The sequence below is a fragment of the Ammospiza nelsoni genome, chromosome 13 (genome assembly GCF_027579445.1).
Source record: "Ammospiza nelsoni isolate bAmmNel1 chromosome 13, bAmmNel1.pri, whole genome shotgun sequence".
Classification (NCBI taxonomy): Eukaryota; Metazoa; Chordata; class Aves; order Passeriformes; family Passerellidae; genus Ammospiza; species Ammospiza nelsoni.
The window spans coordinates 20,898,108-20,913,655 of NC_080645.1; the positions used below are offsets into that span (position 1 = coordinate 20,898,108).

Consider the following 15,548-nt stretch of genomic DNA (forward strand, 5'->3'; position numbering starts at 1 on the left):
GGGCACAGGACACCTTGGAATTCCAGAATCATCCAGGCTGGAAAAGGCCTCCAGGGTGGGAGAGCCCAAGGTGTGATGATCAGCACACCCCTGGCAGCAAGGAGATGTGGTGGTGCTGATCCTCCACCTGCTCACCTCTTCTCGTGCAACTTCTCCCTCCCCAGCTCCCAGAATCCTGAATTTCAGTGCCAGGAACCCCAGCACTGACATGGCAAAGGGGATAAAGGTGAAGTGAGGAGTGAAGCCTTCATCTGGGGGTGAACAGGTGACAGGAATAACAGCTATCCACTGATTCTGGCTGCTCCTGTGCTATTCCTGAACTTTCATTTTCAGTGCTATTCCTGAATTTTCATGTTCAGTGCTACTCCTGAATCACAATTTATGTTCTGTGTTCTTCAGGGCACTTTCTTGTGGCTGCAGCACTGCCTGGACCTGTCTGTGGAGGTGATGATGATGATGATGAAGATGATGGTGTCCCTGTCAAACTGCATTTTGCATTTTTCCCAGCTGGTTCATGCAGGGTTTTTCTCCCAATACTCCTTTTCATGCAGCATGGCTCCATCCAGAGCTCCTGAGGGCTGTGGGCTGATGAAGCACGAGCCCCAGGCTGGTCCCAGCCCCTGGGAAAGGGCAGCCAGAGGTGTTTGTGCCCATTCCCAGTCTCCAGGCTGCTGATTCTCCTCCACAGGTGGGTTTTATTTCCCCCTCTTTGGGTTTTATTTCCCCCTCTTCCCTCCAGCTGGCTCTGTACCAGTCCCACCCTGCTTCTCCCCACCTTGCTGCAGCCATTCCCATTGTGCTTGGTGCTCCATGGTTGTTATTGCCTCCTCTGAGGCTCCTCAGCCACAATTCCCACATTTCAGTGTCCCCTCTCCTGTGGCAGCTGCTAATTCACCCCTGCACTGCAGCTGGTGCCATCTCCCTTTTCCAGGATGTGGAGCCAGCATCTCCCCCAGGCACAATCCTTGCTCTCTGTTATTATTCACCTTTTCCCCCCTGTCTTGCACCTTCTCTCTGTTCCCCACAGCCAGGTTTGTGCCCTGAGCACTAAGGTGAGACTGGCAACTTTTCTGTCAGATCCTTTCCCCTTTAGCTTCCCTTCAGGAGCTCCTTCCCTTTTTTTTCTGGCTCCATAACCACTGCAATTACCTCTCTGATGATTTCCTGAATTTTCCATCTGCTTGAAATAGGCACTTGTGAGCTCTCTTCTTAATTAATGTGTTCTAAAATCATTATGTTCATCAACCAAGCCTTATCACTTCCATTTTCTTCCATAATAGTAAAATCCATTGCCCTAAGTAAAACACAGGAATTTTGATGTTCATAATTCAATAAACTCATTGCTCAGAGCAGAAGCTGCTACAAACCTGAAGTAACAACAAGGTGTGAGCAGGCTGTACTCACCCTGTCCTCACTTGTTACTAAGCTTTGCACCTCTGGCTCAAACTGGCAGCATTTCAGAGATTTCTCTTATAAATTCCTTGGCTTCAAAACACTATTTCTACTTCAGGCTGCATTAGGTATTTTACTAACTGTGTTTTCAGCTGTGCCAGCTTTGTTTTTTATATATACATATAAAATATATAAATAATATATAATATATTATGTATTTATATATCTAAATATAAAGATTATATAAAAATAAAAATAATATTTATGCAGTATTATAGTAAATGTCTGCATAAACAATAATCTGACTCAGATAATAAAACTGACAACTGCTGGTGAAGATGGTACCAACAGATAATTTTGCTGAATTTGTCACATTGCAGAAACAAGTTCCCTCTGTGGTACTTAGCACACACACCACAGCCCAAAGATAACAGAATCTGGCCAAGGAAAAAACCTATCAGATCTTTTAGTTCTGCATTTGGATAAATTTGGTAACAAGGGCAGTTATTGCATGCAGGGAGGAAACAAAGCCCTGCTCAGAGTCAGGGAAACGCTTCTGCTTTCTGGGCTGCCCCACTCACGTTCTGCGTTACAGTTTAAAGTTGAGAGCTATTAAAAAAGAGAGATTTTCTGTCCCCAGCCTGCACTGACCTGGTGACAAAAAGGCACAAAGGGCTCCCCTCTCACCACCAGGGATGAGGTGACTCCTACACAGGCTCCAAAGGGGCTCCAGGAGAGGGACTTTGGGCAAGGGATGGAGGGACAGGACACGGAATGGCTCCCAGTGCCAGAGGGCAGGGCTGGATGGGAGATTGGGAATGAGGAATTGTTCCCTGTGAGGGTGGGCAGGCCCTGCATCCCTGGCAGTGCCCAAGGCCAGGCTGGACAGGGCTAGGAGCACCCTGGGATGGTGGGAGGTGTCCCTGCCATGGCAGGGGTGGGATGGGATGGTCTGTAAGGTCCCTTCCAATCCAAACCATTCCAGGATATTTCAAGGCAAATGAAATATCACAAACACAATTGTGTCCCTTGGCAGAAGATGAGGAGCAGCAGCAGGAAGGGAAGCCCCAGCCACGGTGGGAGGGCTGTTCCCAGAGCAGCTGAGGGCAGGGGGCAGCACCACAAGGGATCAATGGGCAGGGTCAGCAGTGCCAGACCTGTCCCCACACCTGGCAGGACCTCCTGGAATTGCCTGAGCCATCCTTCAGTGCATGAGGAGCTCCTTTTGCTGGCACTGTTTTGCAGGCAGGCTCAGGAAATGCAGGGAGCAGTGTGAGGAAGAGGAAGGACTTGTCCTGCCTCACCAAGAACCCCAGGGAGCTGAACTGATGTCACTGCTGCCTCTGGGGCTTGCAGGAGCTGCACCTTCAGGGATCCCTTTAGCAGCCACTTCAGCACAGACTGAAAAGCTTTGTTTGATTTTTGGAAAAATGGGTAATTTCTATCCACTCACCTTCCTAATACAGAGTAACAATCATGGAATGGTTTGGGTGGGAAGAGACCTCAAAACTCATCTAAGTTCCAACCCCCGTGAGATGACTCAAATAGAGGTGGGCTTGGCAGGGCCAGGTTAACAGTCCTAAGGGTCCAATCTGAAACATTCCCTGAAGCTATAAAGTGTCCCTGTGTGTCCTGCACGTGCAGTGTCCCTGCCCTGCAGGTCAGGGTGCTGCTGCAGGTGACTGAGCTGCTGGTTCCTGGGATTCCCTGGCTCTGAGATCCCAAATACAGAAGCAGTGAATCCCTCTGGAGCTGCAGGTGATGCCAGCCCCTCCTGAGCAGCAGGGACACCCACTGCTGGTGGCCTTGCACATGATCCCACTCCAAACTCATGTAAATCAAGAGAGATGACAGATTATTAAAACCATTTCAAGGGAGAAGAAAAGGCTGCACTAAATAAGGAATAAATGTAATAAAAAGTGAGCAAAAGCAGGCAGGGAGAGCAGAGGCAGCACACAGGGACAGACAGATGCAGGCTGGGAGCAGGATGCTGGATTCCCTTTGGAGAAACATTAGTGTGGGGACTCCCAGCAGGCTCCCTGCCAAGGGGGATAATTAAGCTAAATAAAAATACACACCAGGAACAGCTCCACAAATGAGGATAATTTAATTACCACATTCGATAGAGCAGACCCACTTCCCATGAGTTTTCCATTGTGACCAGAGAGGAGACAATAGCAGCAGAATGTGCTGGAGAAAGGAAGAGTGGTGTGCTAAAAGCAGGGCTTCTATTAGGGGCTGCATAATAAACACCAGCCCAGCTCTCCATAATCGGGTCATAATCTTGCCATAAAATTCAATCAGAGCAACAGCTTGTGAATATCCAAAAAATCAATGCAGCCATATGAGAAATGATTGCAGTTGGAACCCTGGAATTTATTCCAGTGCTCACTCTGGGGTGGTGGGAAGGAGCAGTGGAATCACAGGGAAGCAGATGCTGCAAACACCTCTGAGGGGAGAGCTCCTCTGCCTCACATCCAGAGGAAACACAAACAGAAGCCCAAAATCACAGAGTGTTTAGGGCTGAGAGCTCTAGAGCTCACCCAGTGCCATCCCCTGGCAGGGCAGGGTCACCTGGAGCAGGTGACAAAGGTGACACACGCAGCAGGCAAGCTACAGTTCAGTTACTGCTGCCCATTCTTTTGATTTCTGAAAAAAGATATTATTTCTATACACTCATTTCCTAAAACAGAATTCTGGAATGGTTTGGGTTGGAAGGGACCTTACAGCCCATCCACTGCCCCCCTGCCATGGCAGGGACACCCTCCACAATCCCAGGGTGCTCCCAGCCCCATCCAGCCTGGCCTTGGGCACTGCCAGGGACCAGGGGCAGCCACAGCTGCTCTGGGCACCAGGAGCTCAGCACCCTCACAGGGAGTAATTCCTCCCCAATATCCCACCCATCCCTGACTCTGGGGCACCCATTCCCTGTGTCCTGTCCCTCCATCCCTTGGGAATGACCCAGTTGTTAAATCTCCCTGGAAGCCCAGCCCGGTTTGGTTTCACTGAGCTGTATTTCCAGCCCTGGGGCTGCAGCTGTGCTCTGTTCATTAGTGCTGGAATGCAGAGGGAGCAGAGCCCCCAAAGAGCTTTACCCACTGCTGATGCCCCTCTAAAGTGCTCTGTTAAGTGAGAGAGAATGGAAATATTCTCCCTCCCCTCCTCTCTCCAGTGAAAACACTCCATGGGCAGCACAGGCTCAGCTCCTCTGGAAGGAATGGGCTGAGTGTGTCCACTCAATTATTCAAACCAGCTGAGTAATGGCAGCCCTGTCAGCTCAGGAAACATCTCTGCCTCTCCAGGCTGCTGCACAAACCCAGCTCTGGGCAGGCAGGCCCAGCAGCTCCTGCTCCTTGATTTACTCCCACCCTGTCCCTGTCAGAGCCCCTGCAAGGGATGAGGCTGAGTGTCCCTGCATTTGCTGCAGGGAGTGAGGTGGGGACACCTTGGGAGCATTTCTGGAGGTGGCAGAGCTCGTTGTGGGCTCTGCTGAGTGCATAAATCCTTGTGGGAATCTCTCAGGGCATGGTGTGTGCCAGAGATAAACATTTCAATAGCAGGCTTAGAGGAGAATGGATTCAGACAGGCAGGAGAGCCCGAGGAAGGAGCAGGACTGGGCACAAAGTCCTGCTCAACCCCTCTGGAGCAGCTCCCTTAGCTGGGGCAGGAGACAGAAAGGTGACCAGCCTGCCCTCCAGGGATTCCAGCACCACACAGGTTATTTATTTATTGCTCCCCTGGCCCCAGAGCTCCCCAGCAGCTCTGTTTGAATGTGCTGCACCCAGCCCTGACCTGGCCTGGCCAAAAATTGGTGTTTTCCTCCTCCCCGAGGGGCTGCAGGACACACAACGGGAACAACCAGGCTGACAGGTCCATGTGCACACCCATCCCACCTGACCACCCAAAACCAAGGGTTTTGCTCCTTCTCCTGAGAAAAAGCCAGCAGGAAAGCCATCATTTCCCAGCCTGGCTCTCTGGGACAGCTTTTAAAGCAGATTTCGAGAACCAGCAAATAAATTGTGAACAGAGACACTGCTGAGTTTTCAGGACAGCCCAGGAAGTGGCTCACCTCAAGGGGTACTTCTCCCCAGGGTCCCTGCCCAGGTGGAAGAGCAGGGGCAGGTAGGTGTGCTCCTCCTGGGTGTGTGTGGTCACTCCAGCCACGCTCTGGCCAGGACAGAAATCAATGCCCTGCAGGAAAAAGGAGAGAGGCCATCAAAGGTGATGCAGGGCAGGCAGCAAGACTTGAGTTGATGCCACTTTCTGCAGCAAAACACCAACAAACCTCAGGATTGTTTTAAACCAAAAGTCCACTTCAATCTCCAAAACACATTCTGAGCTGCTGGGGTAAAATAAGTTGAGCAAGTGGTGTTGCACTAAGAGCTGAAGCAAGGCCGTGCATGCTTGTCTTATAAAAATATAATCCCAATAAAATATTCATTAAAATGAAATGGCAGAACAAAAGACAAAGAGGTGGAAGCATTTAATCATAAAAATTCTGCACGTGGAAAGGATTTTCTGACTGGTTTTTCTGGCTTTGGAAGGCCCCAGGAAGATGGGATTGCTTGACACTTCTGATCAAAACCGAAACCCCAGGAGAGACATCCAGAGAGGCAACAGGCACCTGAAAACTCCCCTGGCAGCACCTGAGGGATCAGTTTCTCTGAGAAATGAAGCAAATCTGGTAAATTTTATAAAAACTGGTGTGTTTTCAATTGGATTCATGGCAAGCTGGTATTGAGGGGCTCCCCTGGGCATGACAGTGGGGATGGGGGTACTGCAGGAAGGGGAGACACCCCCACATTCCTGTCTCTGGCCATCTGGGGGGCACAGGGTGGCATTTCCCTGCAGCAGCACTGGATTTGAAGGGCTCAGCTCCTGGGGAAGCAGCTGGCAGCAGCAAGGGGTTAAATGCTGGCTGGGCACCAGAGCTGCCAGCTCCATCTGCCCCTGCCCTGCCAGCCCCCCTCCCTCCCTCCCCAGCCCCGATTTGCCAGCTGGGAGCTCCCTAATCCCTGCCCTGCAGCCTCCAGGGCCACCAGAGCCCATTTAAACCCCTGCAAGAGCCAAAAATGCAAAAAGCACTCATTTCCCTGGGCAGGCAATAAAGCAGGGCCCCCCAGCCCAGCCCAGCCCAGCCCTGCCAGGCCCGGCCCCAAATGGACTTGTTAAAGCTGGGTTTTACAATTCCAGCCCCCATGCTGCTCCTCACAATCCCAAAGTGCCCCAAGCCATGGACACAGACGTGGAGAGCAGGTAAATGGGAGTGCTTCAGGGAAAGGGGGAAAGCAGCTGCAGCATTTGCTTATAAAACAAACTGAAAAGGCTCTCTACAGATGTTGGTAGGATTTGATTGGCAAACAATTTTCTAAAAATATCCCGTGTTTTTAATGGACAGCTGGTCAGTGGAGCAGTTAATATTCTGCTTTTCAATAAAGCAAGAAGTTTAGAAGCCCATGAAATCCCATTTATCTGCACAGGGCTATAGATTCCTGAATCACTGGCTGGAAAAATAAGGGAGTTGCTTGATAGGTTGGAGTGGCCCTACCAATAATGGACTTTAAATGGATACAAAACTGATTGACCTTCCCACCCTGTGATGCCACAGGCTCTGAAACACACAGGGAAAAGAGATTTTTGTGGGGTTTTTTCCCCCACAAAAAGACCGGTTAATGAAAAGGTATCAAAGCCTCCATAACATCCAAATTATAATTTGGATGCAAATCAAACAAGCAATTTAATTAAGAGCCTGCTAATTGGTACAATGCTCCTCGCTGCAAATGCTTCAGTGTGAAAGATTCTTGTCTCTGGGGTGTTTGTTTAGACATTGCTCTGTTTCTATTTTATCTTGTGTTTCCCAGGAAATCCTTGTAGCCCAAAACACAATCCCAAAGATTCCCAGGAAAGAAAATGCTGGGACAATTTGCCTGATGCCACCAGCCCAAAGCCACCTGTCATTCCAATTTAAGCACTCAGTCCCCTCTTGAAAAGCAGTCTAGTGGAGAAAAGTCAAATAAATAAATAGGTAAGCAAATAAAACCCCAAGAATATAATTTTAAGACATTTCTAAGGCATTCCAACTTTATCCCTGCAAATAAAATGGAATATTGCTATTTTTATGTGCTCTGTGAGTCAATATTCAACCTGCAGAGAGAGCTTAAAAGATTTTCTATCTACTTGTCAACAAATTAGTAAAAAAAAAGCTATAAATATACAAAATTCAATATTATTTATTTTGCACAGGTAGGTTTGGTGATGTTTGGAGCTGGAGAAGAGGCAAGAGCTGCCTAAGCAGGATAACACCACCCAATTCTACTCTTCTGTTATCCCTAAAGCTGTTTATTGTCACACTGTTCATAGCAATGTGCAGGGATCAATAATTTGGGCACATCCCTCACTTCTGTCCCTGTTCCCTCTCCAGGTAATGGCTGGAGCCCCATCCCTGCAGGGCTCAGGGAAGGCCTGGATGAGGCTCAGTGCTCACACCTGGACTGGTCCCTCCATGACCCTGGGGCTTTTCCAGCCCCGGATTTTGGGATTCGCAGGGCTCACTGATCAAACACAGCACAAAGGTCACTCCCTGTGTTTCAGCAAACTCTTGGGCTTTTCTCCTCCTGAAAAAGCCTGAAAACCAAACCAGCAGCTCCTTCCTGGAGCATCTCCTGCCTTCTAAAGGAGCCCACACAGAACATCAAAGCTCCTGCCCAGCCCTTACAGTGTTTTGCACCACCACAGAAAGCTGTTTGCTGCAGGAGAGACCCCAACCATCCTTTCCCTCAATGATTCTGACTAAAACATGGCACTCCCTGCCCACCAGGTGAGCTTCCAGCCATCACCACCCTGTCCTCCTCAGCAATCCCACAGCCCCGTTGTTTCTCCATCCCTGGCATGCAGCAGCCTTTGGTTGCACAGCTTTAATTTCCAGAGCAAATGGCCCACAGATGCTGTGTCAATAGAGACATGAGACAAACACAGCCACTTTGGGCTCCCTGCCAGGAGATGGAATCACCACTTGTGTTAACGGGAGCCCTCTGGCAATTGCTCAGCCTGGCTGCAGCCCAGCCCAGCCCAGCTCTGCCTCCTGCTCTGCCCTGCTCACCCCAGCACCAGCAGGGCACCAAAAGCAGGTGAATACTGCAAGGAGAAAAGCACAGCTGCCAATTAAAGCCTGGAATTTTTGTTTCTTGCTGTTTGCACAGGTAAACGGTGCCCTTGGTGTCCTGGCCATTCCTGGGGAAATCCTCCTGGGGACCAGCTCCAAGTGGGGGTGCCAGGCTTCAACCCTGTGCACCCAAAACTGCTGCTGATGGGATAAGAGGGTGGAAGAGACCCTGGGATGGGCAGCACCAGAGATGGGAAGACCCTGGAATGATGGGCAGCCCCTGGAATGATGGGCAGCCCCTGGGATGATGGGCAGCACCCAGGGATGATGGGCATTCCTGGGAATGATGGGCAGCCCCTGGGATGATGGGCATTCCCTGGAATGACGGGCATTCCCTGGGATGATGGGCATTCCCTGGAATGATGGGCATTCCCTGGGATGATGGGCAGCACCCAGGGATGATGGGCATTCCTGGGAATGATGGGCAGCCCCTGGGATGATGGGCAGCACCCAGGGATGATGGGCATTCCCTGGAATGATGGGCAGCCCCTGGAATGATGGGCATTCCCTGGAATGATGGGCAGCACCCAGGGATGATGGGCATTCCTGGGAATGATGGGCATTCCCTGGAATGATGGGCATTCCCTGGAATGATGGGCAGCCCCTGGAATGATGGGCATTCCCTGGAATGATGGGCAGCACCCAGGGATGATGGGCAGCACCCTGGAATGATGGGCATTCCCTGGAATGATGGGCAGCCCCTGGAATGATGGGCATTCCCTGGAATGATGGGCATTCTCTGGAATGATGGGCAGCCCCTGGAATGATGGGCATTCCCTGGAATGATGGGCAGCACCCTGGAATGATGGGCATTCCCTGGAATGATGGGCAGCTCCTGGAATGATGGGCAGCCCCTGGAATGATGGGCATTCCCTGGAATGATGGGCAGCCCCTGGAATGATGGGCATTCCCTGGAATGATGGGCAGCCCTTGGGGATGATGGGCATTCCCTGGAATGATGGGCATTCCCTGGAATGATGGGCAGCCCCTGGAATGATGGGCATTCCCTGGAATGATGGGCAGCCCTTGGGGATGATGGGCATTCCCTGGAATGATGGGCATTCCCTGGAATGATGGGCAGCCCCTGGAATGATGGGCAGCCCCTGGAATGATGGGCATTCCCTGGAATGATGGGCAGCCCCAGGATGGGCAGCGCAGCGAGCTCGATCGATGCCTGGTTCGTATGCTCAGAGGACCAAAATCAAATGTCATTATTTGTGAGGTTCTACTTGACTTCACATCCCCGGTGCAGAAAAGGCTTTATCGATCCCTTCACGTGCAGGAGAAGGGCAATGGCAGAGCCTGACTGGAATAACCCCTCTGGCATTTCGCGTTAGAACAATAGCGGCAGCTTTAGAGCCGCAGCTCAGGAATCCCACAGCAGGCTCCCAACAAGCTGACAGCACAAAGGTTGATGTTATCAGCCCCTCTCCCACAACCAAAGGGCGTTTTCCACTTTCCCTTCGTTATTTTTTCCCTCTCTTGCCTCGGTGCTCTTGGGAGGTCCAAGGGCTGTTCTGTGCTGGATGCTTTTGGTGGGAGGCAGAGAAAAGGAAATTTCCTTTCTGCTAGCTCCCATTCCTGCCTCTTCCATCCAGCATTACATTAGCAAATGCCTGAGGACTTGCTGCCTACTCTAAATTTATAGAAAACACCCATTTTTTATCCTTTCAGACCCTTACTTTCAAAGAACCCCAGCATTTGACAGGTGGCTGCCAGTAAAAGTCCTGTGTGTTTTCACTGTCCAAGAGGGCTCTCCCCAGGTTTATCCTCAGGTTTATCCCCAGGTTTTTCCTTAGTTCTCCCTTTGCTCTTGCACACATGGCTATTTCCATCACTGCTGATTTTTGCTACAAGGAAAAAAAGGTGAACAAGAATGGAAAAGCTTTGATATCCAGCAGTCCTGGAGCAGCAGGGACTGAGCCCACGTGCAGGAGGCAGATTTTTCTGCCTCTATCAAACTGTTTAAAAATACAAACACATTTTTCAAGTCAGGCTTCCTTTCATCTCCCTCTGTCCCATTTATCACCTCTTGAATGTCAGAGATGTCAAATTATGTAAACATGAGCCACCTATATGGATGGAAGGCAGGTAAACAGCTCCAAATAAGCATCCTGTGCAATCCTCAGGGAAAATGTCCCACAAAATGCTTACTCCCACTTGATTCTGTGAGTGAGCCTTCCCTTCATGCCTTCAAGAGATCACCCCCCCAAGAATCAAGAAATCCAGTTAATCCAGCAGAAAAGGCAGCAGCAAGGTATCCTCCAGCACTGAGACAGACTACAAGACTTCCTGACAGGAGTCAGACTAGAAAATAAAATTGCTTGGGGGTTAAAAAATAAACAAACAAAAGCTGGGAAGAACAGAACAGCACAATTCATCAGTGTGTCAGATGACAAGCCCTAATCCCAGGCCATAAGGCAGAGGATGCAGACCAGTAAGGGCATGCTGCTGTCATGGGACTGGGGGATGACAGCAAACCTGTGTGCTGCCTGCATGGGATGTTTCCAGAGCAAATACTGCGAGTGCCAGATGGAGAGAGGAGCCCTCAGAGCCCTGCTCTGCTCTGCTAGGCTGTGCCTGCTGCAGGCTGTGTGTCCCTGGCAGCTTTTTATTGGTGTGTACATCCTTTATTGCTGAACCAACTCACACCCCAGCCAAACACAGCTTTCCAGGTGAGGGGCCACATCCTCCCTCACCATCCTGCTCATCCCAAACAGGCACCAGCTCCCCATTTTCCAGGAGCAGCATGAAAATGGGGCGCTGGCTGCTTTAATGAGATAATCCCATCTGAAAGTTAAACAAAAATGGGAATTAAACCCAGGGCAAGTTTACTGTATCAGTGATTTTCCACACAGCCAATTACCAAGGGAATTCTGAAAGGGAAAGGAGGGCTGGCTAAAGTCTGTCAAAACCATGAAATATTCCCCTACCCATAAAATAAACCTCTCCAAAATGTGCAGGCAGCTGTTTGGCCACATCTGGCAGACTTCAGCTCTCTTTCCAATGGATGACAGGAAAACCACATATTCCAGGTCTGAGTGAGGACCTTCACACAGAGAGCTTCATATCTGGAAGTCTCACTGGATTCACAATGAGGAAAGACCTCTAAAGATCACACAATTAACAAATCCTCATTAGCTGGAGTTCTACTGGGATGGCAAGTTAACCTTATTGAACAAACAGCCAACAGTCAGAATTCCAAATGCCACAGATGTGCATGGATTTATAGTTGTTTTTCAAATGGAATTAGCAAACAAAGTGGCCTTTTTGATTCCAGAGTCCAATATCAACACAGCTGGGAAGCCCAAGCACTGAAAGAGGGAACTGTGCTGTAAGGTGAGCTTAGAAACTCCTCCAGCAGGGCTGGGAGCTGTGGAGCTGCTCTGCATTCTGATTTATTTCTATTTTTAAACTTGCGAGGTTTGTAATTAATGGCTCGAAGACATGAGGAGAATTGGAACAAATCTCAGCCTCCTCTGCATGTTGTTAATGGCTGCTCTGGCCACTAATGTGCTCCAATTTTCCCCACATCAAGCTCATGTGATCCAAGCTGCAGGAAAGAGAGTGGATTTGTAATCGTCTCTCTGATGTACAGGATAATTGCTGACTTTTATCAGACAGCAGTTAAACAAAGACTTGGAAAGAAATAAATATTCCCTAATTGCAGCACTGCCACTGCTCACAGTGGGAGAGCCTCTGGAAGGAGTAGCTGGTCCCCATTATCACTGTTCCACACTCAGACATGCAGGAATGAGTTGAGCTCCATGCAGGGGTTTATTTATTTCCCCACTGGAATGAGGGTATGTGCTTTTATCAGCACGGAGAGCAAGGATTGCTGTGGGAATCTGCCACCCCTACACCCAAACACACAGACACAGGAGCTCCCAGTTCCTCCCACCCAGGGAAAACCCTCCACGGGTGATAAACAGGTTTTACTCACACACAAGACAAATAAATGATCTCATTTTATCTGTGTGGAATTAGCACCAAGACAGAGCATAAAAAACATTTCTGGAGCCAACTTTCCTTTCCTGCCTGCTGCCTGTAAAACAAGCTTTAAATCCTGAAGCACTGCAGTCTGAAAAAAGACAAACACACACATTTACAGCCCTGAATGGAAATGACTCCCTTGGAGCTGACACTTCCTTCTACCCCCAGGACATCCCAGTGAAAGAATCCCTGCACTTTTATATCCACAAATGTCACCAGCACTTAGCTCTGCACCTGTGATGCCTTGAGGACCTTCCATAAGTTCAAAAAAAAGAAAAAAAAACATAAAAAAAAATTAAATCATGCAAACAATCCCTCCCCAAGCCCAGGCTGCTGTCAGGGCCTTGGTGCTCTGGGTTCCTGTCTGAAGGGATCTGCAGCAAGGCACACGTGTGAAGCTGCCACTCAGCAAATGCCCCAGAGTTTAGAGCCAAGAAAGACACAAAAAGGAAAGGAAATAATAGTGCTTAACATCTAACTGTGAGGAGATTAGCCAGGAAATAAATATAATAAATAAAATGGTGTACATAGTGTGATGTGGGCTCACAAAAGTGCTGATAACACATTAAACACATTTAATTCACTGGTTTCAACCACTGCTGTATTTTCCACTGTGCTTTTCCTACAGCTTTTCTTTTAAACCATCACAAACTCAACAAACTCATCCCAGTTCCATTTCAATAATTCAAAATAGGTGTTTTGTGCCAGGAATTGTGAGACTCATGGTCAGTGTGGCTCTAGACTTTCCCAGAATCACAGAATATCCTGAGTTGGAAGGGACCCACAAGGATCAGGGAGTCCAACCACAGGTGAACATCTAAAAGCTCAGATTCAGCAGGGAAGGTTTAATATTAAGGGGGATTAAGTGCTGATTAAAGGGAGCATCCCTCAGAACAACTTGGAATCTGCTCATTTTCCTCTCTTTGTACCTGATTTCAGGAGGGGGAGGTCCAGTCCCCTCAGGTTTTTTAGGATCACAGAATTATTTAGGTTGGATATCCTCTAAGATCATCAAGCTGTTCCCCAAGCACTGCCAAGGCCATCACTGACCCATGTCCCCCAAATGCCACATCTTGTTAAACAGGGGGGCTGGGACTCCACCAGCTCCCTGGGCAGCTGTGCCAGGGCTGGGCAGCCCTTTTGGGGCAGAAATATTCCTGGTACCCAACAGAAATATTCCTGATACCCCACAGAAATATTCCTGGTACCCAACAGAAATATTCCTGATACCCCACAGAAATATTCCTGGTACCCAACAGAAATATTCCTGATACCCCACAGAAATATTCCTGGTACCCAACAGAAATATTCCTGATACCCCACAGAAATATTCCTGGTACCCAACAGAAATATTCCTGATACCCCACAGAAATATTCCTGATACCCCACAGAAATATTCCTGATACCCAACAGAAATATTCCTGATACCCCACAGAAATATTCCTGGTACCCAACAGAAAGCTGCACAGCAGCTGTGGCAGCTCTGAGGAGACTGAAGCATGGTGACATCCCCCAGTTTAAAGGGGTCTGTGCCCAGGATCCCAGGTCCCTGTGCCATTACCTTGCTGTGCTCCTCCCAGGAGTTGCTCCAGGTCCAGAAGTGAGCTTTGTAGAGCCCAGCTCTCACTGCCATCAGCTCGTTGCCACGATAATAGAAAATGGGCCTGGAAGGAGAGCAGAGCTGCATGAGAAACACCAAGAGCCAGGGCCCAGCCTCCTGATAAGGGCCACAAACCCCTTAATGGCATCCCACTTCCCATGTGGATATCAGGCAGGAGCAGGCTGCCTCCTAATAGTCTCCTCTGCAAGGTTTTCAATTAACATTTCTTAAAGTGTTCATCAAGTTGAGAGCTCACAGGGTGCAAGAATGAAACATTATCCAGCTTGGCTGCCAGTGATTGTTAATCCTTGAACTCCCAGCCCCCGGGATTTCCTCTGGAGCGTGGCGGTTCCAGTGTCACACAGCTCTCAAGTGCCTGCCTGCCTGCCAGGGAAAAGGGGATTCAGGGGCTCTGGGATGCTCAGGCTGCTCTGCCCAGCCCTGCCATGGAGCTGGCAGTGCCACACAGGCAGGGTGGAGCTGGCAGTGCCACACAGGCAGGGTGGCCAGGAGGACACCAGATGCCGGCGTGTTCTGCATGACATCTCTGAGAAACTCCACGTGGAAAAAGCTGGCAGCCAGACATGCTGTGGTTTTAATTCCTCTCCATTTTCTCCCCCCAAACCTCACTTTGCAGCATGTAAACACGCTGCTAAAGCTGCACTTGCTCCCAGAGGTTTCCCTGATTAATAATTCATCCAGGAAATGCATCTCACTCGCTGCATCTGTGCTGCTCCCTGGGCATCCCAGCAACATTCCTGCTGGTTTTCCCTACAAAACACTCCTGTTTTTTTGGGGGGAACAGCACTAAATTTTACTGGAAGGGACTATCTGCAGGAGAGGGGGTTGATTTGTTGGTGCAGCTCCTCTGTCCAGCTCTTTTAACAGGACACAAGGGTGAAGCTGTCTGTCACTGTCAGGGGGAACCTTTGTCTTTCCTTCTCAGATGCCATTCCAAAAACGACTTACTCTGGTGATGCCACCTGCAAAAACCTGTCCCTAAACGCAAGGTGAAATTTAAATATCCCTGTGTGAATGACAGGAGTGGCCTCAGAGCTCTTTTAGCCTCAGTAACAATGAGCCTCCCTCCTTTGTCACCAAGAGGAACAAAGGGAAAACAACTTTGTCACCAGGAACAAAGGGGAAACAACTTGGTCCTCAGGAAGAAGGGGAAGCTGCTCCCAGAAAATCCCATTCCTGCATCCTTAATGCACCTGGAAGGGAAATAAAGGCAGCAAGAGAGACCTGCCAAAGTGCAGCACCTGATCTAAACCAGTGCCATCAACAAAGGCTGTGTCTGAGGAACCTGCAAAGCTCCTGTAATATTCAGGTGTGTTCCTTGCTTAGGAGGCACAAAAGGAATTTCACAGCACAAAGGTTCTCATCCAAGAAGGAAAAGAG

The 15,548-nt window shown here is 49.4% G+C and overlaps 1 protein-coding gene across 4 annotated transcripts in view; it reads right to left on the reverse strand.

Moving 5' to 3' along the window:
• Nucleotides 1-15,548, reverse strand: part of GALNS (galactosamine (N-acetyl)-6-sulfatase) — a 44,533-nt gene that overhangs the window by 11,062 nt on the left and 17,923 nt on the right. For all 4 annotated transcript variants that reach the window (XM_059481633.1, XM_059481636.1, XM_059481635.1 and 1 more), the window contains exons 11-12: nucleotides 14,109-14,211; nucleotides 5,462-5,583 (exon numbers count right to left, since the gene is read on the reverse strand). In XM_059481633.1, the coding sequence (XP_059337616.1) occupies nucleotides 5,462-5,583; nucleotides 14,109-14,211 (225 nt within the window). The remainder of the gene's footprint in view (nucleotides 1-5,461; nucleotides 5,584-14,108; nucleotides 14,212-15,548) is intronic.